The sequence below is a fragment of the Heliangelus exortis genome, chromosome 5 (genome assembly GCF_036169615.1).
Source record: "Heliangelus exortis chromosome 5, bHelExo1.hap1, whole genome shotgun sequence".
Classification (NCBI taxonomy): Eukaryota; Metazoa; Chordata; class Aves; order Apodiformes; family Trochilidae; genus Heliangelus; species Heliangelus exortis.
In genome coordinates this window covers 22603479-22625306 of record NC_092426.1, presented here as the reverse complement: position 1 = coordinate 22625306, position 21828 = coordinate 22603479, and the positions used below count along the sequence as shown (strand labels likewise).

The 21828-nt window shown below is 41.3% G+C and overlaps 1 protein-coding gene and 1 long non-coding RNA gene across 9 annotated transcripts in view; both read left to right on the top strand.

Moving 5' to 3' along the window:
• Positions 1 to 21828, top strand: part of TTLL5 (tubulin tyrosine ligase like 5) — a 130267-nt gene that overhangs the window by 8346 nt on the left and 100093 nt on the right. For all 8 annotated transcript variants that reach the window (XR_011726294.1, XR_011726295.1, XM_071745950.1 and 5 more), the window contains exons 8-12: positions 1622 to 1691; positions 1978 to 2062; positions 17325 to 17426; positions 17550 to 17641; positions 19738 to 19845. Coding sequence is in view for 6 of the 8 variants with exons in the window: in XM_071745950.1 (XP_071602051.1) it covers positions 1622 to 1691; positions 1978 to 2062; positions 17325 to 17426; positions 17550 to 17641; positions 19738 to 19845 (457 nt within the window). In the remaining 2 variants the exon portion in view is untranslated. The remainder of the gene's footprint in view (positions 1 to 1621; positions 1692 to 1977; positions 2063 to 17324; positions 17427 to 17549; positions 17642 to 19737; positions 19846 to 21828) is intronic.
• Positions 19855 to 21201, top strand: LOC139797105 (uncharacterized). Its single transcript, XR_011726297.1, has 2 exons — positions 19855 to 20006; positions 21048 to 21201. It is a non-coding gene; the product is annotated as an uncharacterized lncRNA (long non-coding RNA).

Genomic DNA, 21828 nt, shown 5'->3' with positions numbered 1-21828 from the left:
CCTTTAGCTTCCCCTGCACTGAAGGGGTCACACTGCCTCATCTGTTCTCTACTTGGATCGTTTCCCATAAAACTAGGGAGCAATGTGCCAAGTATATGAGGTAAGTATTTCCAGAGCTGCACTCAGCTTTTTCTTTGCTGGAAAGAGAGGAATGAGCTCAGGCTTATATGGCAGTTGGCCATGAACTGGGGAAAAGACCCTTCTGGGATCAGTCTCCATTTGTATATATCTGTTCCAGAAATACTTCAGCAAGTTTGGCCCAAAGACCACAGTTTCCTTCAGTGTGATGCCATTAAGGGAGTGTCTTCTAGAATCTCATCACAGAAGTGTTTATAAACAACAAAAAACCCCCACAAAACTAAACTTTTGAGGTTTTCTGATCCATAGAAAAAGGATGACACTTTTGTGTGATGTGGTGAGGGAAGCTGAGCTTGTTCCCTCGCGCTTTGTACGTACACTCTGTATGTTTAGGCTTCCTGCTTGGGATGCTGGTGATGTGGCTGAATACATATAAAATTGAGTAAAGACAGGATGATGGGGATCCCTTTACTACAAACTGAAGGGAAGAAAATCATAGGATCACAGAATTGTCATGGTTGGAAAAGACCTCTGAGATCACTCTGTACAACCATCAACATTCCCCCCTTTTCCTCTTTGCCTCAAAAATCTACTATCACCATACCCACTAGAGCATGTCCTGAAGTGCCTCATCTCCATGGTGTTTGAATACCTCCAGGATGGTGACTCCACCACCACCCTGGGCAGTGCATTCCAACTTCAGGCCATTTTCTCTAGTCCTGTCATTTCTTACTTGAGAGAAGATGCCAACACCCACCTCCCTACAATTTCCTCTCAGGTGTAGAGAGATGAGGTTTTCTGTCAGCCTCCTCCAAACAAAACAGTCCAAATTTTCCCAGCCTCTTCTCACACAGCTTGTTCTCCAGACATTTCATGAGCTTGGTTGCCCTTCTCTGAACTTGCTCCAGCAAACTCAATGTCTTGGTTGTAGTGAGCAGCCCAGAATGTTTTGCAAGAAGCTTTTAGTCTGGATAGTTACAGGAGGTGTACAGCAAAAAGTGAAAGTTCTCACTGGTACAGTAGCCCCTTCTGTGAACTGAACCTCAGCAAAAGGTATTTACTCATTTAAGCAAAGAGGGTGGCTACCAGCCTAGTATTTAGGAGTCTTTTTCTTCACTTGTGACTTCCTCACCAACTGTAGTTAAATACTCCTTCCGTTCTCCTAAACCCATCTTCCATGTGCTTGAGAATCAAACAGAATGCCAGTTGCTTCTTAGACATGTTTTTTTTCTGCCTATTTTACATCGTTGCCATGTGGTTGCTAAATCCATATTCTGCTCCTAAGGGGCACTTAACTGGAGGATTCAATGGGCAGGTTTTTTTTTTGTAATGTAATCATTCCCAGGCTTCTGGTTAGGATCTAATTACCATAAGTATGTTATATTGAAAGTGGTGTTTTTAATTTTGTTTTTATTTCCTTCCTCCTAGACATAGTTGTTGGCTTTAGGAGGGAAAGGATGAAAAAAATGGTAGCTTTGATCTACTCATCTTATTTTTTTAAGCCTTCTGCTTTTTCACTTTTGGATTCTCTGTTCTTCTGTAGCCAGACCAGATTGTCCTGGAAGACAACATCCTGGTTTCTCGTTACATCAGCAATCCTCTGCTCATAGATGGTGAGTGTGCTTAGGTATTGCTTTTCTCTCTTCCTCTGACTCCAAACCTGAGGGTCTCTGCAGCATTTGCAGGAATTTAGTTGAATAATTGGTCTATCTTTCTCTAGTACCAGAAAAATGTTACTAGAGAATTCATTAAAATAAACTTTTCAACTGTGAAAGCTTCAGAATCCTACGTTGTCAGCAGATAAGGGCTTATTGCTCTCAAGGTCTGTTGAAATTCCTCAACTGGATGTGATAATTGAAAGATGTTTGCAGTCACTAACCCTTGGCAACTGTATTTCAGATTTCAAATTTGATGTGCGCCTCTATGTTCTGGTTACGTCCTATGATCCACTTGTCATCTATCTCTACGAGGAAGGATTGGCCAGGTAGGAAGGTTTCTGCTTTGTCCATATACTTGCAATTGGTGATCCAGAGATGTCTTGGCTTGCCTCTGTACTCTCAACACAGTAGCATATGAGGGAAATGCCACTTAGGGAGTTCTGCAGAGCTTAAATGTATAATACTTCATCATACTGTGACCCATCAGTTTTCATTATATAGATTATAGGATCTTTAGTGAGGGACTTTATTACATATGTAATGAATAAAGCAAGTATTTAACCCTTAAGGGCTGAATGGCCACACACACCATCATCAGTGTGGTCATTCCTAAGGTTGGGTTCTTCTTGAAACCTCCTTGGACTTTTCATGCCTTTGTACTCCACCTTCCTCCTCCAAGGTGAAAGGAATTGAAACTTTCTCAATTTCTGTTTAATCCTAAAGACAAAAGCAGTTGGACACCTGTTGTTGGCCATATTGGCCTTCAATTTAATACTTTCAGTTGTCCTAAAGTTTAGGTCAGTATTTGTGTTTTCTACAGTATTGAGTAAGTGGGTTTACACAAGTTCACAGTTCTTACCTTACAAGAAATCCTGACAGTTACTTAATATTCCCAGGAGGAGCCCTTGTCTGCCAGAAGTACCTGTTTCTCTCAGTCATAGAAGTTTAGCTAAATACCTATCTAAAGTAACTAACACATTTTAAGTAATGTGACTTTACAACAGACAAGAAACTTAACTGTAGTGGTGTCCAAGAAGAGAGTGTCAGAGGATGTTTTTCTGCATCAGTTTTAAGCAATACTGAATCTGTCTGCACATCTGACATACCCAGAAGGAATACATCTCTAAGGTTCAAGCCTGCATGACTTAAGCAGATATTGAAACTTTATCCAAAGCAGATACTGAATATGAAAGGATGTATTAATAATGATCCCACAAGAAATAGCCTCTTTTAAGTTGATAAACAGATCCCCTCCAGGTGCGTGGTGATGTGCCTTTACCAGAACAGAATGTGAATAGATTGTTTCCATAAAGGTGGTGCAGAAAGATATTTTGTCTTGGTCAGTGGAAAACTTAACACCTGTAATTCACTTTAGAAAAGGAGCTTTAAACATGCCTGGCATGCAAGACTTTTCTCTTGTGATTCAGGAATTAAATTGTTAGTTATTAGAAATGCATGTTGCTGAAAAGTGAAGAGGGAAACAAGATCATCAATTGTAAATATATGAGTAGATCGCTATTATGTTCTGAAAATGGGAAGTGCATAGCAGACCTCCAAAATAGGATTTGCACCATCACTTAATGCCTTTAAGGTAGTTCTGCTGATCTTTTTGTAACAAAGCATTGAGCGAACCATCAGCAAGTTTGTAGATGACACCAAGCTGCCTACATGCCAGAGGGATACTCTGTTATCCAGAAGGACTTGGACAAGCTGGAGACATGGGCCCAAATAAACTTCATGAGTTCCAGCAAGACCAAGTGCAGGGTCCTGCACCTGAGTCAGAACAGTCCTCACTATCATGCAGGCTGGGTGATGAGGTGGTAGAAAGCAGCCCTGCAGGAAAGGACTTGGGGGTCCTGGTGAATGAGGAGGTGGACATGAGCCAACAGTGTGTGCTTGCAGCCCAGACATTCTTTACCATGAGAATAGTGGAAAAATGGAACAGGTTGCCCAAGGAGGTAGTTGAGGCCTTAGCCCTGGAGGTATTGAAGGTGAAGCTTGACAAGGCTCTGAGCAACTTGATCTAGCTGAAGATGTCCCTGCCTACTCCAGGGGTGTTGGCCTAGATGACCTTTAGAAATTCTTCCAAACCAAACCATTCTATGATTCTAAAGGAGTTTACTTCTGGAAAAATCCATGTGTGTAACAGACAAGTCTATTCTGGGGGGCAAGTGTACCAGTTCAATGATAAATAGATTTTTTGTCTCTGATAGTAAAGTAAGATGTTTTGCTTGGGGGAATTGCTTGTGGGCATGTGCATGCTTTTTTTGTTTGGGGTATTTTTTTGGTTTTTTTGTTTTTTAAAAATTCTAGTGATTTCAGAGGTCTAGGGAAGGAAATGAGGAAGGAGATAATTCCTTTGACTGAAATGCACTAAAATTATTTAAGTGGGATGGGAAGTCTGGAGGTTTTTAGACCAAACTCCTCCTCAAGACAAGACATTATTCAAAGTTTGAAGAGGTGTTCTACAGCCTTATATCATAAATGTTTTAACATCTTCCAAGAATGGAGATTCCATAGTTGTTCCTCACAGCCTTTTCCAATATTTGTGAGTGCTCGCTCTCAATATGTGTGGGTTTTATATCTAATAAGAATTTCCCTTGTGGGAGTTTGATTGTTGCCTCTTGTCCTTCTGCTGTGCACCTTTTAGAAAAGTCTGGCTCTGTCTTTATAGCCCCAGACGGAGGATTTAAACATAGCAGATAGATTTCTTGGTAGCCTTATGAATATTCTTATCTCCAGGCTAAACAATCCTTTTCTCCACAACTTCTCCTTGTGCATCATGTTTTTCAGTTCATTTTAATAGCTCTCTGCTAGACTTGCACCACTTAGTCAATATTTCTACTTTTACCGGGGGGCTCCTAACTGGACATGACATTCCAGGTGTGTGTCCAGTGCTTGCTAAGCACTTCCAGGTATGAGATACTAATGACTTTGCTCATCCTGATGGTTACACCTTGTTGACACACCCCAGTATGTACTTCAGACTTCTTTGTTGCAAGGGAAAACTGCTAATTCATTGTCCACCAGGACTATTTGTTCTGCAGAGCTGCTTTATATCCACTAAAATAAATAACCACAGGGTTATTTCTCCCAGGTGCAAGACCTAGGCATTTGCCTTTGATAAAGTTCATGAAGGTTCTGTTAGCCCATTCCTATAGTTTTACAGGGGCCATTTGAGTGCTCAGGTCTGAGCTATGCTACTCTCTGCATTCCCTTTGTTCCCAGAACCATTCATGTCATCCTAGAAGGCAATCAAGAGGCATCAGATGTGATTTATTCTTGGAATATTGTGCTTTTTGTTCCCAATAATTGTTCTATCCTTCATGTGCTTGGAAATACCTTAATGGAAGATAACAGTGCAGGGGCTCTTACTGTTAGCAAGACTGTAGATTACCTGGGCTATCGTAGGTAAAAGGTCTTTTGAAACAATCATCTAATTTCTTTGAGTTTGTGAGCCTTACCTGATAACCTGGTTGCTGGCTGTCTGGATTTCTTTTTCCTTTTGACATTCAAGATACTCACCTATAGAGCTTTAAGTGGTGTTGTAGTTAACACTGGGCAAATAACTTAAGTTTTCTTTGTAGATATCCATTCAGAAGCATCAGTCTCAACAATTCTGAACTCTGTATCTTGGAAAGAAGACCACATGTGGCAGTAATATTTGCAAATCACTTTTCAGTGTTCTAAGACACTTAAAATGTTTAGAATCTATTTATATAAACTATAACCAAATCAGGAGCACATGGTGTCCACATGCGTGACAAGTAGAACATACATGTACAGAACACTACAGTAGTTATTATATAATGGTAGCTGTCCTTCAAACTGCATCCCATCTTACAGCTCTCTGGGAGAGATAGCTCACATCCAGAGACTAACTGTGGCACCAGGTATCTTAATGCTGCTCTGTGATATGGTTAGCTGTACAACTGTGAGACTGGTATGGAGGAAATACTAAGGTATTATCTCTGGTCCAAGCACAGTTCTGACTCTGGAGGGTAACTAGTTCTGTTACTGAACTTCAACTTCCCACTGAGCAATTCCAGCTGAAGCATTGGTTATGGCTAAAGGTTTGCAGGAAGACTTGTAGGCGAATGCTTTCACATAATCGGTATAAATTTATTGCAACCACTATTTTCAATTACTCTTAAACTTTTCCCTTCCATGGCTGTTGGTATGTTTATGCAGACAGTGCTGGCACTCCCTTTGGAGTACAATGGTCAAATGTGAGCAGAGGTTGACAGAAAGCTTCCGGTGGGCTGTTCTGCATGGCCTCCAGATGGCACTAGAGGTCTTTAGCATTAGCCATTTGGCTTTTTCACAAATTTGGCTTTTTCCAAATTCCACTGGTGAGAGGTAACCTGGAACTACTGGATTCTGGCTTCTATCTAGCTTTTTTGCCTTCCAGTAATAAGCTGTATTTAGTAGCGACAGAGCTACTCTTTGACTTCCTCTTTGCTGGGATGCATTGCTCCTGAGCTTGGAGGAGGTGATCCTTGAATATTAATAAGGTTTCTGGGGTTCCTCTTTCCTCCAGGGCTTTACCCCCTGGGATTCTACCAAACAGGTCCCTAAAGAAGTCTGCATTTCATGGTCACTGCAACCAAGGGCTTTACATTCCTCACCAGCCCCATCTTGTTAGTGAGATCAAGGTCCAGCATAGCACCTCTCATTTTGCTGTTTTCATCCCTTGTTACAATACTGCTTCTCTGGTCTTGCCTCTCTCAAGCTCTATCAAACCTTCTCTTGCATACTTTGGGTGTGGTTCACTTCTAGAAGAAATACTGGATTCTTTGGGCATATTCAGTGATGTGTTTGGTGGGAGTGGGGTGGGGGTTTTTTCTTGCTTGAGGCTTGAAACAAGACTGAAGCTGTGCTGAAGGCATAAAACTGGGTGATTTAAAATAATTTTCTGTTGTACTAAAAAATGTGTCAAAAACTTTTCTAGTACATATTAAAAAGAACAATAGACAAAGTGTGCTGCCATACATTTGTTAAATTGGCAGATGTTTAGTAACTTGGTGCTTGAAAGGACAATTATCATCTAGATAGGCCATCTGTGATTCACAGCCTGAGGAAGCATAGCTGAGACATTTGCATCAAAAGTATAGGTGTGGAGAATGACTTGGCAAGATTGGTCCAGGTTTGCCTGAGGGTTTCCAACCTGGTCATCTGATCATATGGTAAAAATCTAGGTACTTTTATTTATCTGAGCCTTCCAAAACATATGATGGATTATATTTATTGACATAGCTTTTATGTCCTAGTAAGAATAAGAGGTGCATTGTTAATAAACTACAGATTACAAAATTTGATATGGTTTTGAAGCCCAGTTATCTGAAATTCTGGAGGCTACTCTTATGGCCAACAGTTGAATCAATGGATTATGCTGGTTTTTGGAACAGCATCTATACAAGGAAAGAACTAACAAGCCTGATTTGTGTCTAAGTACAGCTAAAGAGGACATGGAGCCAGGAATAGCTGGTGCTATTTGTGAATCTTTCCCATTTTGTCAACTCAGGGTGCCTCTGTTTCTCCTGCCTGTTTTTTCCTCTTTCTGTGTACCTCCCTTTGCGACAGAAAGGAGTCTGGTGGACCTGTCTTGCTTGGTGCCCGCAGACGTAACGGGGACTTGACACATGGTGTGGGCAATTCATAGCTCCTTGTTGTGGGGAAACTTCTCTATAGCCTACTTTTTTGCAGGTTTAGGCAGCTTTATTTCTGACCCTGAGTGCCTGGAAGGGTTCTAGCCCAGCAGGAACTTCTTAGTCAAATTTACACTGAATTTGAAAATAGATTTTAAAAAAAACAACCCACAAAGGCAAAACTGAGCTGAAACCCAAATGTTCTTGCAAAGGATCTAGGAAATAGCAGTTGGGGGAGACTTTCCAGAGAGGGACACAAGAATTCCCAAAACGGCATAGTATACAGCTGGGCTTCACAGCAGCTGCCACCATCCTGCCACGTGAGCTCATCCCCCTCAGCCTCACAGTGCCCTCTCCTTCGGTAGCCTGACTTCCTAATTAGCCCTGGCTCTGCTGGGATATTTACCTTTTCTGTGCTGAATTCCTGTGGTTTCCAAAGAATTCAGGTGGTTTCTTTGAGCCAAAGAATTCACATTACCTCACAGCCTGCACTTAAGCCAAAGCCAGCTGCATCCCTGTCCCCCTTGCAGTAACCCCTGCCTGTCAGGCTAAAGTTTCTTAGGGAGTGTGAGTGGCTTCTGCATGGACACTTGAGATCAGACTACAACCAGTTCAGTAGACACACAGATGCTGTGGAGCAGTGCTTTTCACTAGATGTCCCTTATGGTACATCCGGGCAGGGGACTTTCTGCTGCTTTGTTGCTTTTTAATTAAGATAAGCAGGGTTTGAATCACTAAGAGGAAAGATCTCTATCTGTCTATATATAGATATTTGCTGCCTATACGTATACCTGTTACCTTATTTTAGACTATGTGTTCTTTACCTTGAATTTTCTTCTGTAAAATTGGGTAATTAGGGCTCAGTCAGCTACTGATTGAATTACAAGGAAGCTAACTATATATATTATATCTATGCAATATAAATAAATAAATATATAAGTTGTGGCCTAGTGATGCCCTTTTAAATCTGATTCCCATGGCGGGTTGTGGTATATACCCACTTGTCTGTGAAATAGGTTGTGGTTCTTAGTTTGGGTCCTTGAGCAAGTGTTTTGTTTTGCACAACCTGCTCCTGTTGAGCTTCGCCAAAACTGCTCTTTTGGTTGAAACAGTTGTTTAAAAAAAGGAGTGAGAAAATGACTGCTTGAGCAATATTTGTATAACATGAAGTGATAGAGCTCTAATACTGACATATTGTATCACTATTCTCCAGTAAAAAGAAGTGTGCCTTCTTGGCTTCAGCAACCTGTCTTTTTGATGGCATATTTTAGGAAATTCTGAAGGAAAGATAATTAAATTATAGCTAGCAGGATCATGTTTGTTCTCTTCTGTAGACTCCTTCTCATCTTTCATGTTCCTCAAGTTATCTTCTCCCCCTTTCTCTTCTCCCCACGTCCAGTCTTTTGAGTCAGTCTTGGTGGCAGAAGGTGATCTAGAGAGTCATAGTGGGTCTCTTGGTAGAACTGCATGACCCTACTGTTGCACTTAACTTAAGTTGCACTTAACAGACAGGGTCAGTGTTCTAAAGAAAGAGAGGCTGGCAACTCCTGGGGACAGTCAGCACAGTGAGAAACTGGAGAATGTGAGAAACAGAATTTCACTGAACCACAGAGTGGCTGATATTGGAAGGGACCTCGGGAAGTCATCTGGTCCAGTCTCCCTTGCTCAAGCAGGGCCACATAGAGCCAATTGCTCAGGACCATAGCCAGATAGATGGCTTTTGAATACCTCCAAGGAGGGAGACTTTACAGTTTCTCTGGGCAACCTTTGCCAGTGCTCAGTCAGCCTCATGGTATTTCCTTATGCTCCATATGCTCAAAATCCTGTTAATGTCAGTGCATAAGTTGAAATGTTTCAAATTTATTATGAAAAGATAGAAAAGGAAAATAAGGTAGGTTTTTTTCTGACCCTGCAGATATTTGATAAAACTGCTATTGGATCTTGTTATTTAACTGTTTGAATATTTTGTCCAGCTTCAGTTAGAGAAACTTTGCCATCATAGAGATGTCACCAAGGCTCATTTTTATGTTTAGTATTTCTCTTACACACTTTGGGTTCTATTCATATTTTGTTGCTAATTGACATATCAGCTGGATGCTGTGGAAAATATTCATGTAGGAGATAGGGAGATTGTGGTGGTGTCTAGACTTCTGTTTTCTGTCCTCTACTGGTTCCCAGGTGGCATATTGGAGTCTGGGCCTTGATAGTGTTAAAAACTGGAATATCTATAATTTTCCTTCAGCAGTTCTAGTCAATTGAACAATTCCCTTAGGGTGTCTTGTTTCTTTTCATCCTGATTTTAACAGCAGTTCAATGGGAATCATAAAGAGTAGTGAATGGTACAAACAGTTTTCTATGTGGCCTTAGTTCCTTTACCAGTGGCAGCTGATAGACTGCTGGGGAAGCCGAAGTCTAATGTGTGAGGAGGGGAGGGAAGAGGGACTGAGAAAGTGATGCCAAGCATAAAATGTGAGAAGCGTGCTTACAGAAACACTACACTAGTTATTTTCAGGACATTTAGGCAGGAACTCTGTGTTCAATCATGGAAAAGACTATCATAATGTGTGCTTTTTCTGTAGCACTCATTTAAGAGAAAAGGGATTAACTATTCTTTCCTTCTTCCCATTCTAGGTCTTTTCTCCTCCTTTCCCAGGCCCTGGCTAGATGTCTCAAATAAGCATTCCAAAGCTGCCAAGTTTCATGAAAAACTATGTAACATTTTATGTAAATATTTAATGATCCAGTTTACATATTTCCAAAATTACTTGCATATGACAAACTTTACCTTTTGGTCACTTAATTTCTTGAAGTAAAGATAAAGCAAAGAGCAGTTTACAACCCCTCAGGTAGTGTTCTTCCTGAATGCACAGCGTAAGGGCAGGTTGTTTGGGATGTAGGGATGTGTGTTAGGGGCCAGTCAAAGTTTGACATGGTGTGGATTCAGGGATTTCTTGAGATCAGTGTGGGTTCTGTGACATGTTTTGTGGATTGCTAGGTCAACACGGCAAAGTGCTGCATGTTACTTTCGGAGTAGGTGGCCTACGGAGGGTAGAGTGCAAGCTGTCTTCTTAGGCTTATAGTGCACTCTTACAAGATTGGGAGGAGGGCAGTAATCTGTCAATATCTGAATGCCAAAGGTGATTTTTAACAGGGGAAGCCTGAAGCATGGTAGGGAGGCAGAGAGTTTAGATGCCTCTAGGTGATCAATTGTTAGTCTGGAGGCTGACTACTTGTGGAGTCTGAAGGAATTAGTAGATTTCTCCCAGATTTTCTGTTCATGCTGCCCAGGCCACCTGGATGCCACTACTGCCACCCTGCTGCTTGCTTTTGATTGCTCTTTGCCCCAAGAGAAAGTGCAGCCAGAGGGAAGGCAAATGTACTGTTGTTGAAGGTGAGCTTTGTAGCAGTCTGTAGTTGTTGGTAAAGTGTACTGACTGTTGCCTTCATCTGAGCCAATGTGTGCCTGTGTGACTTGGTTGTGACTGGCTGAGGTATGGGCAGGTGTGTCAGAATGATTGAATGTGTGACTGTCACTTCCCTATTACAAGTTTCAAATTCAGAAATGAAGGGCATCTTCTCTGTCTTCCTGAGGAAAGAGCAGCTGCAATGAAAGGGAGGGGGGTTGCTAGGGCTGTTTGCAGTGTGATTGCTGCTGCTTCTGCCTGGGAGGCTATATTGCTGCCAGCAGCTTTGTGGAAACTGAGCATTGCATGGTAAACTTCTGTTTAACTTTCCAATTTCCAGATGTATATTTGGGTAGAAGCTCTCCCACAATATTTAAGTTTAGAGGCTTTTGGAATCTAAAATCTTTATTAGTTGGGTGTTTTTAATTTTCTTAACTTATCCCTTTGCTTAGATTTTTAAAGGACAAGATTCATTAGAAGGGGAGTATCTTTGGGAGAATGGGAGTGCAGGAAGGCCAGGGAAACAAGTTAATGAATGTGAGTAGTTTTGATACTGCGAGTTGTTCAATTTAGACAGTGAATACATGCAGAGTGTAACTTCAAGATAGCAGAAGGTGCTTCCTATGCCCTTGCTGCTGGCAGTTATATTATCTCTGTGTAATACACATAAAAGAAGTGACACAGGTTAACATTGTGATAAGGTACCATTCCTCCTGAATCTTCTGCCTGTCTCCCCTCCACCCCCACCCCTAATCCTTTGACAAGTGAAAGAGAGCTCAGTCAACACAGGACAAATCCAACTTTGAAAACTTGTGGTCAGGACCTGTGTTGTGGAGAAAGCAAACCTGAATCCAGGCCAAAACAGTTCATATTGTGATGGTGGACTTTTTTGATTACCTCTGTAATATTTGACAGTTAACAAGAACTGCTCATTTAGATGAGGTGGAGTCACAAGAATGCACTGAAGTGCAGGAAAACCTTTCTGTCTGACTAATAGTGGAAAAGGTCACCTGCTCCTAATTTGTCTTTTTTTCACTTGACAAGTCCTACAAGAAAAATCTTTGTCAGAATTCAAAGCAATGTGGATCCATTCAGACCACACAAACTTAATAACCAACAATACCCAGTCATATTAATATGTTGGATCTCTGCATTACAAACCCTGTGGTGTAGTCCAGAACTTGGTTGAGATCAGATCACAGTGACAGAAAGTAAGTTTCTTGAAGCAGAGTGAGAAAGGTGATGTTAGTGAGCAGAATATAGTTCTTTGAAGAGTTTCACTTAATAGAATAGTTGTCTTTGGCTGAAGATGTGCCTCCACGTGTGGAGAGTCCACCCTACAGTTTAGGAGTACTCTTGGATTCCTGGCTGATTGAATGCTCTCACATAGCAGCATTCACGAGTAATGTTTTGGCTAGGAAACTGTTCTATCCTGGCAGATGATGACCTGGCCTCAGTTATTTGTGCCTTCATCACTCTGGCTGGATTGTAGCAATATGAGATACCTGGGCATGAAGCCTTTAGTACTTAGGAAAATAGCTCATGCAGTATGTGCTTATGGTAAATTGTGTTACTGGGAAAACATCAAGCTTACCCTTTATTTTCTGTGCCACCTTTCAATATGTTTTCTAAGTTGCTTTTAGGATCTTGGCCCTTACCTTTTAGGTGACAAATACTCTATCCTTAGAAGTGACCCAAAATTGGAAAAGAGGGGCCCCTGAAGTGAAATGGGAAGGGGGGTGGCTGAAATTTGAAAAGATAGGGAATGGAATGAAGTAGAAGGAGAAGGTCCCAAAAACTAAATAATCCTCTAAAAGATGGCATGATTTCTCAACTTTGGGCTAACACCTAGCAAATTTTCAAAGCCTTGAAGTTTTGCTGCTTTCAACTCCTAATGTAAGGCCTGTTTCTATGACCTTAGTGTCTTTAAAAATAATCTGTAGATTTCTGTTGATGCACAGTGTTCTGTAGCATGCAAGTCTCTTGTCTTTCCTGGAGAGAACGAGTGTGGTGGATGAGTAGCCTTGTTGCTACAGTGGAAGAAAATTACAATGTAGTGTAGTATGAAAAACTGTAGAACTGTAGAGCACTGAAGATAGTTGTAACTGGCATTTCGATGGTAGTGATGCTCCTCCTTACCAAGCAAGTAAGAAACACAGTGTAAGGGATGTGGGCTATTGCCAGCATTATACTTGTGATTGATCACTGTTCTAACATCCAGAGGCTATTGAGAGAAGCTCTAGAAATAATTTGGCATTTTCCATTTGCAGACTTGCACTTAGCATGTAGCCAGTAAAGTTGTCAAACAAGCTGTTTGAGAAACTGACATTGATTCTGATATTTAAAGCTTGGGTTTTTTTGGTAGAAGATTTGAGTCATTTAACATTTTGTTAAATTGTTGAACTGTCCCATGGTATCCCTTAAAAAGACAGCATTGAAGAGAAAGTGTAGGTACTGAGAGCTCTAAAACACATTGAAATCCCTTATGAAACTCAGTTTCTGTGGAAATATAGATTTTATGCTCATGGGGCCCAAATGACCTAATAATTGAGGACATTCTCTGTAGAAGGAATCTAATGCGAGCATTGCAAGGTAAAGAAATAGTGTTGTCTAGAAGTGTTGTTTCTGTCTTCCAGGGGTTCATATCCTCACATTTCTGATTAAGTGCATAACTACAAAAAAAAATTATAAGCATGGTGAACCTAATTGTCCTCTGCTTCAAGAGTATCAAGGAAGCCAAGACTTTGTGAAATAGTGTGCTACTTATGCTCAGTATCTTCCAGGATCTGGCTGAAAGCATATGATAATATATTATGGATTGAGAACAGCCTTGAGGAGAAGGACTTGGGGGTGTTAGTTGATGAGAAGCTCAACATGAGCTGGCTGTATGCATTACAAGCTCAGAAAGCCAACCTTGTCCTGGGCTGCATCAAAATAAACATGGCCAGCAGCTCAAGGGATGTGATTCTTTGCTGCTACCCTGCTCTGATGAGACCCCACCTGGGGCACTGTGTCCAGTTCTGGAGCCCCCAACACACAAAGGACTTAGAGCTCTTGGAGTGAGTCCAGAGGAGGCCAGCAAAGATGATCAGAGGGCTGGAGCACCTCCTCCTGTGAGTATAGTTTGAGAAAGCTGGGGTTGTTCAGCTTGGAGAAGAGAAGGCTCCAAGGAGACCTCATAAGCCACCTACCAGTACCTGAAGGTGGCCTACAGGAAAGCTGAGAAGGGACTTTTTACAAGGGCATGGGATTGGAACAAGAAGATCTTCGAGGTCCCTTCCAACCGAAACCATTCTAGATTCTATCAACAAATGCTTTCAGTATTCTGCCAATAAATGACTGTTAAGGTATAGATGATGAAATCACGATTAAGAACAAAATATACAGTAGAGCTGTTGTCACTGTTTTCAGAACAGATGTGCTAAATCCAAGAAATTTACAGTTAAAGTGGAAACATATTCAAACACTATTGGCTGTAGAAATACGTGGAAAAGGGATTGAAATTTTCAGACTTTTCTGTTCTCGGTTGCTCTGACTTCATATGTAGCTAAAGCTCAAAAAAATAGAGTGCAAAATATTTTTCAGTTTTCTAACCTTGACACTTAGCATTAGTTACATTATGAATGTTCTTTTCTGCTCCCACCTGAGTATTTCAGGATAGATTTAATCTGATGAGCAGTTTAATGGATTTGCTGATATAGGTCTTGTGGAGAGGTATTTCTCAAAATGGCTACAAAGTGAGGGAAGTAGTGGTTTCATTTTCACTGAGAAATTATTTTTTTGGCAGTTATTTCAAAAGGAAGGGATTTTTTTGTGTATCCTGTCAGATATCACTGTATAGTTCAGCTTCTTCTGAAGTACAGAAAATAATGGGATAGGGATGAAGAGATGTGACTATTAATAAAGCAAACTGTAGATGCGTTCTTTTCTGGACACTAACTTCTTTGGAGCCAGATGCTCTGAATTCCCCTCCCTCTTCCCTTTTTCTCAAGCACTGCCTCCTTTTTCCTGCTTTGAGACTTCACCCAAATCTGCTTTCCTTTTCTTGCAACTAATCCTAATATTCTTTGTGCTTCCTTTCCCTTTTGACAGGGCTTTTTTGGAGGGCAGATGTCTGACTTCCTTTTTACCATTTCCTGCTCTTCTTTCTTTCTTTCTAAACATTGACATATTAAGCTATTGTGCTGTAGGAGGATGGTTAGAGTAAAGAACATGTTTTTCTTGGTGTTGTTTTGGTTTTTTTTGAACTAGAATATGCATGCAGTTACAAGCTGAGGTGGTTAGCAGTGGCTCATATTGGTCATTCTGCCATCCAGATGCCCTGGACTTTGCCCTTCATCTTCTGTTTTATTTATTTTCCCCAAAGTCTGTGTCCTAAAATATATATTGAAACAGGAATTGGTTAAATGCAGAAAGAGAAAATTATTGCAGTTGGACTACATGATCACTGTAGATCATTCCAACTGGAACTCATCTGTTAAGTTATGTTTAACTTTTTGGCATGTCTTTGGCTGGATGCAGAATTTTGCAAATGTTGCCACAAATAGCTATTGTACTCTGATCAATGTTTGATTATTTTTCAAGTTGTTTTGTTGCCTGCTCCTAAAATGGAGGCACTGCCCTCTTTCCATCCTGACTGCATCTTAGCACTGGTGTCTGAAAGGAGATGTGCCAGCATTTGGTTGTAAGTTAATTGCTATTAGTCAGATCTGTGAAGTGATTTGACTTGCCTGTGTCCAGTAATTTGTGGAGCAGATCAAGTTGAGTGGCTGGAGTGTGCAACTGAGCAGGTGATGACCTTTCAGCTGTAGTGCATCTTTAGGTTGACAAAGGCTGATTATGCAACTATCCCTTTAGAAAGCAACTTTAGCACGATATGTAATTTAAAACACTTTAAATTGGCATGGCTATGAAGAGAAACAGTCCTGCTGTCTTCCTGACTGCTGTTCCCATTTTCACGTTGATCCATTCCTTTCCTGGCACAGGTATGTGATCAGTTCCCCTCTAGCTGCACAGTGCAGGCATGAGCAACTGTATTAGCAGTTGGATGCAGGAAAATCCTTCCCCCAGAAGCTTATACTGTTTCAGCATTCATTCAAACTCTTCTTAAAGTTGTGTGCTATTGTTAAGGTTACCGTTTAAAGTACGCTAGTGAAATTTGTGCTGTACTTGTGCTCATTCAGGGGTTTGTGGTGTCCATTGTATTGTGTCACCACAAGCATTTCAGTGCCTATGCAGTGAACTGATATGATTTGATATATATCTTAGCAAAAAAGGCTGGGTTTAGGTGGCTTGCTATGCAGTACAGACACTGGTGTGCTGGTATCATGCAGGAAAAATGAAGGTGGGCTGGTAAGGAAAGAAAGTGTCAATAACATAAGCTTAGGTGGCAACTGAAGGGCTGGGGAAGGGAGGGGAAGCTTATAAAATTACAGCTTCGTAGCTGTACATTTGTTCTTTCACACCCTTTTCCTTCTCACATGATCCCTCTGCCTCCCCCTTAACATATATACACACACAAAAATTAAAAAAAAATAGTCTCTCAATTTAAAAAACAAAATCATGGGCAGCTTTTCAGTTGGGTCAGTTCTTTGATTCATTTCAATACAAACATCTTGTTAGGGTAGTGTATGGCTAAGGGAGTGGTGATGAGTTACTTCTTTTAGTCAGGAGGCTACCACTGTTTCCAGTGGTAATAAACAGACTGATTTAACTGCGAAATTGTTGGTTGTACGAAGGTTCATATGGAGATGAGATCAGCTTGTAAGGGTGTCTTGCTCCCGACTGTGATATTCCCTACAGTCCGATTCCTTGTACTCGGATAGCTGCCATCTTTGAGGTATGAAGAGGCTGTGTAGTCCCTGAAAATGAAAGCAACCTTGAAAAAATGCTACCTTATTGGACAAACTGGTCTGGCCCACGGGTTGTACCTGGTTTCCTGGATGCCTCTTTAGGAAGATCGGTAGTTGTAGGCTGTGTAGTTAATTGGTGGTAGAAATCTGTTCCTACCTCAGCCTTTCCTAAGGCATCTTTTGAGTACACAAGAACTGAACTGTGCTTGTATGAGGCTTCAGGAAGCATGGGCTGTGGTATGTATATGAAGAATTTTTCTGAATAGTGTGCATTTCCAAGAACCAGTGGATCTTGCATAGTCATGGTAGGTCTATTGTGAAATTGAAGGGGCCCGTGACACTGGGCTAAACTGAAGCTGTTTGGGCTGGATGCTCAAGGACCACAAATCCAAGAAGTTGAGAAAAAATGGGCCTAGCATTATGTGTACTCTGTTAGGCTTTGAAAAGTCCCAGGAGAACAGGTGGAACTCCCTGCTCTAAGACCGAAAAAGAGAACTAAAGGGACCTGGATGTGGTCCTTTGGAATAAACTAAATTTTTTGTGAGGAGAGGTTGCATTTGATGAAGTCTAATTACACATGTTCTCTCCTGAGCTGTTGTTGTTGGGTGGTCTGTGTAGCAGGTCATATTTAGCAAGTGTGTTGCTTGTTCAAGAAATACTGTGAATCTTTATCCCTCTTTACAGGTTTGCAACAGTGAGGTATGACCAAACATCCAAGAACATCAAAAACCAATTCATGCATCTGACCAACTACAGCGTCAACAAGAAGAGTGGAGATTATGTCAGGTACTTGGCTGGAAAATTGAACTTTATCTCTGGAGGTTAGGTCAGTTTACCTAGGTTGGTCTAGGGCTGGTACAAATGCATAGAGACCAGTGGTGTCAACTTGCTTCTTTCATTTATTTTTAGCTGTGATGATCCTGAAATAGAGGATTATGGAAACAAGTGGAGCATGAGTGCAATGCTGAGGTACTTAAAACAGGAGGGAAGAGACACTGCAGGTCAGTACAGATCTTGTTCTTTTATTCCTTTGTTGGATCTTAATCATCTCACTAGTGCAAATCCTAAGAAGTCAGAGAAGAGCCCCAGTGAGTCCCATTTAGCACCAGAGCAGGGTGGAGGGAAGCATTGTTCCTTACAGCTTACTTAATAGAGCTGTGCATTTTTAATCTGTCCCCAGAGATGAGTCCTATCCCTTAAGATGAGGCCTGCCCTTTTCCTTTTTGCAAGTAATATTCTGAGACTTTCTCAGGGTGTGTTTCTTAATATTTTACCTACATTTCCCGTTTCTTAAGGTCATTCTATTCCTTCTAAAAGCTTCCCTCCCTCTACTGCTCCCATGGCCTGTTCAATCTGATGAGTGACCAACCTCTGGAGAGCTGTGCCAGTTTGAATGACTCTTGGATGTGGTGTCATCTTTCCATGGCTCAGGTTTTTGCTGGGTGTTTTCATTTCAGTCTATGTTTTGTATCAAATAGCTCCCTCTTCCACACCTTTGCCAGGTCTGCTGGGAGTAAATGCACCTACAGAGCAGAATCCAGGTATATCGTTAAAATGATAAATTACCTGTGATACTGAGACATCAGTAATAGTACTGGTAGCAGCTATGCCCATATTGCAGATATTGTCAGGGAATACTTAGATGTTAGAGGAAGGGGTTTGAATCTTGAACCTGGCTTTCAGATGGAAGTAGACTTTTTCGCCATCATATGTGTGCATGGCTGTTCATCACTTGCACCATATGTTTGCAGTAAGATATGTTTGCATAATTATTTATATTGATAAATTTCCACATCCTACCCCAACCTCAAGTATAAAACATACACTCCTAATTATTAAGTAAACTGCTGAGCAATGCAAGCAGATTTCTGTATCTACCTGTTACAAGGCTTCTTGCACCTTTCTCTGATGCATCTTGTTCTTGTTATATAGAGGCAGAATGCTGGCTATAAAGCCTTGGCCTTATCTGGGCTGGAAAGACTTTTCTGCTCTGGGATGTTTATGTGCACTTAGATGTTCCCATGCTGTGTTACTTCCACTTAGTTTTCTTCTGAAACAGAAGTTCACATCTGAATTAACTTGGATGCTACTCTGTAATTATTCAAGTCCCTGCATGTCATCATCTGAACATGAGAAATAGTAGTTGTAGGGCTAAATCAGTCTCTCTAGTCAAGTGGTTTGTACTAGATGTTCTTTGGGACAGGGATTACCAAATGTCTGTGTGGGTTTGCTGGTGGTCTTGTGTGTTTGCTTGTGCTCTGAGGGGTGGGAAAGGCTGTCCTATCATCCCGAAGAACTTTTCAGACTGGGACTCTAGCATTTGTTCATTCCTTTTTCCTCTCACTCCTCTGTTCCTTGTCCTTGAAAGCAGAAACTAAGTGTGGTGTTCTTTCTATTGCATGATTCATCCCAAGCCCAGTGTAGAATCCAGATCTACATCTAATATGCATCTTTTCTAACCTCCCTCTGTCAGCTCAGATTCCTGTTCCTCAGCTCTGTTTACAGGCTCACAGAGGATCTGGAGAGCGTCCTTACCGCAGATATCTGTAGGTCAGCAGGACTGGGAGGTGTCACCAGCCATGTAATTTTGAAATGATTTGTGAATCATAGTATGGGAACAGCTGCTTTAGAGGAAGGTGCAACATCACAAAATAGTAATCTCAGAAGTCCCCAAGAAAAACTTTTGTATCTCAGTTGGTATGGCTTATTCTCTGTAGTTTAAGGGCTTATCTCACTAACCCACTCTTGTTTAATCCTTTGTAATACTACGAGTGGGTGGTGAGCAGACTCCAGCTGACTTGTGCTGATGTGCTTGCCACATGTTTCTTCTTACTTGAACTTTACATATATCCATTTCTATCACTCTCATTTGTGAGCATTTTTGCACTAGGATACTTGTGCATGTATCTAGATACTTACTCTTGCATGGATTTCTAGACACCATGGCTTTGTCATCCATAGGCTCTCATGTGCTTTGGTTCACAAAGGTATCTGTCCATATGCATATTCTCATGCTCTTCTAGATATTGTATGCTACTTAACAATCTACTTTTTTCTTTTTTTTTTTTTTTTTTTTTCTCTACTTCCCTCCTTGCAGAACTGATGGCCAATGTGGAGGACCTGATTATCAAGACTGTAGTTTCTGCTGAGCTGGCCATTGCCACAGCTTGTAAAACTTTTCTGTCACATCGTGGTAGCTGCTTTGGTAAGGCCCTGGGAGCATCTTTGTTTATTGGCTGTTGAGTACTCTTTGAAATGTCCAGCTTTAGGAAGCTTCCAGGAGGCTACCAGGAAACTTCTGCTATGGAGAAACATGCATTCATTATTGCAAGGATTTTTCTCAGTATAGGCCTCTGTGAGGGCAAGGTATGTTGAATCACAGTTGCCACTGTGCTAGTGTGAAAGGAACATCAGAATCTCATGCTAGAAAACGGGATGATGAAAAGGGACTTGAAAGGGGACTGGAGAAGTGCTGGGAAGTTGAAGTTACTGACCCACTAGCACCCTTGAAAAGGCGCTGTGAGTGATTAAACATCCCTTTAGATTTTCTGTTGAGTCATCTAGTCCAACATAGTTCTGAATTATTGTCCTACACACATCTGAGGACTAGGAAGGAATGTGTAATGTAGTACCTGGAGTGACGGTCGTGGGGCTTGTGCTTTTGCGAGAGTAACGCATGGTGGCGTCAAAGCCTATTCCTGGCCGAGGCTGGATGCAGAACTATGTGCTGAAAAAGGGCTTTGAGAACTCGCTGGCAGCAGCTGCTGGGAGTAGGTTCAGAAAGCAGCGGCTGGTACCACAGTGTGCCTTGTCCCGCTTTCCAGTGGCTGCTTCCCAACCTTCCCTAAAGAGGCCTCCTCCTGCTTTTAGCCACCCTTTGCTCATATGGATACATGCACAAAGATGGAGTCTCAGGGCAAGGGAAATGAGTCTAGAATTATTTTCAGTGCTTAAACCAGAGACCAAGCTTGGCTTAAGTAAGCTATCTTGTGTTTAGATTTTGAGATTTTTATATTTAACTAGCTGTGACAGGTAAATCCATTTGCATGGTCCTTGCATTGCACTTGAGTATTGACAGTTCTGCAGCTTTCAACTCTGACATGTTGTCATATTGGGGTAAGAGGTGATGAAGCAGTCAAGAATCAAGGAGGAGCTATGGCTCACACGTTGTTTGGTTACCTGCCAAACTATCTACCTCTTTGAATATAACTTCTCCTGATTGACTCTGATGCATTTGTTCAGAGTTGGAGAACCTCAACCCACAGGGGATTTATGGCTTAGGTAACACTACTACTAAAGTAGCAATTCATCAGCTACTCCAGAAATATCATAAACTGTATTTAAAAAAAAAAAAAGAAAAAAAAGGCACACTAATAACTTTGCCTCTCTCTGTACTTCTCTCTCTAGATTCCTCTGAACTGTGTATATGGAAACTAATGTTCCTCATGTACTTTCTGCTGGGCCTGGCTCTGAGGTTATCCCACTTCCTGCTGCCTCCCCAGGGCTGCACTAACCACCCTCTCAGCTGCTCCCCCACAAATAAACTGTTTTGTTCCATTTATTTCAGTGTAAACATCAATTAAGAGCTTCCCAGGAAAGAGAGCTTAAGTAGGAGCCATACTGCTTCCCAAGGGAGCCTGAGGCATTTCTAGAGCTCAGTACTTTCTGCCACCTTCCCCCACAATTAAGTGGTGGTCCTTGTCCCAAGGATTTGAACTGCCCTTGTCATGTTGTATGGCTCATTCTTCATCCATGTGTCTTGTTCTGACACTCTTTGGTTGTGCCACTTTTACCCCCTGTCATAAAAAAGGCAGTTTTTCTGGTTGGAAATGTTTAGAATGGCTGAACTCATACATGAGGAAGAAAAGAGAGAATGAAGACTTCAAGGCAGCATGCAGAGGCTCACTAGAGCCTTTTTTGTTTGGTTGTTTTGTTTTGTTTTTCCTTTTTGGTCTGTGGACTATGAAATTGCATCCATGTCCTGAGAAAGTCTGATAATTTGGAAGGTATCTCGGACTCCAGAAATCTGTATTTGAGATTCATATACAGAAATAGATTCATATTTGGAAAGCTTATAGAACTCTGTAACTGTCTTAATGTATATTCTACTTTACTTTTTGTAATCGTGTCCTGAGGAATAGGACTACAGCGCAGTTGATACCTTCTTCCTAAAAATTAAATCTCAAGT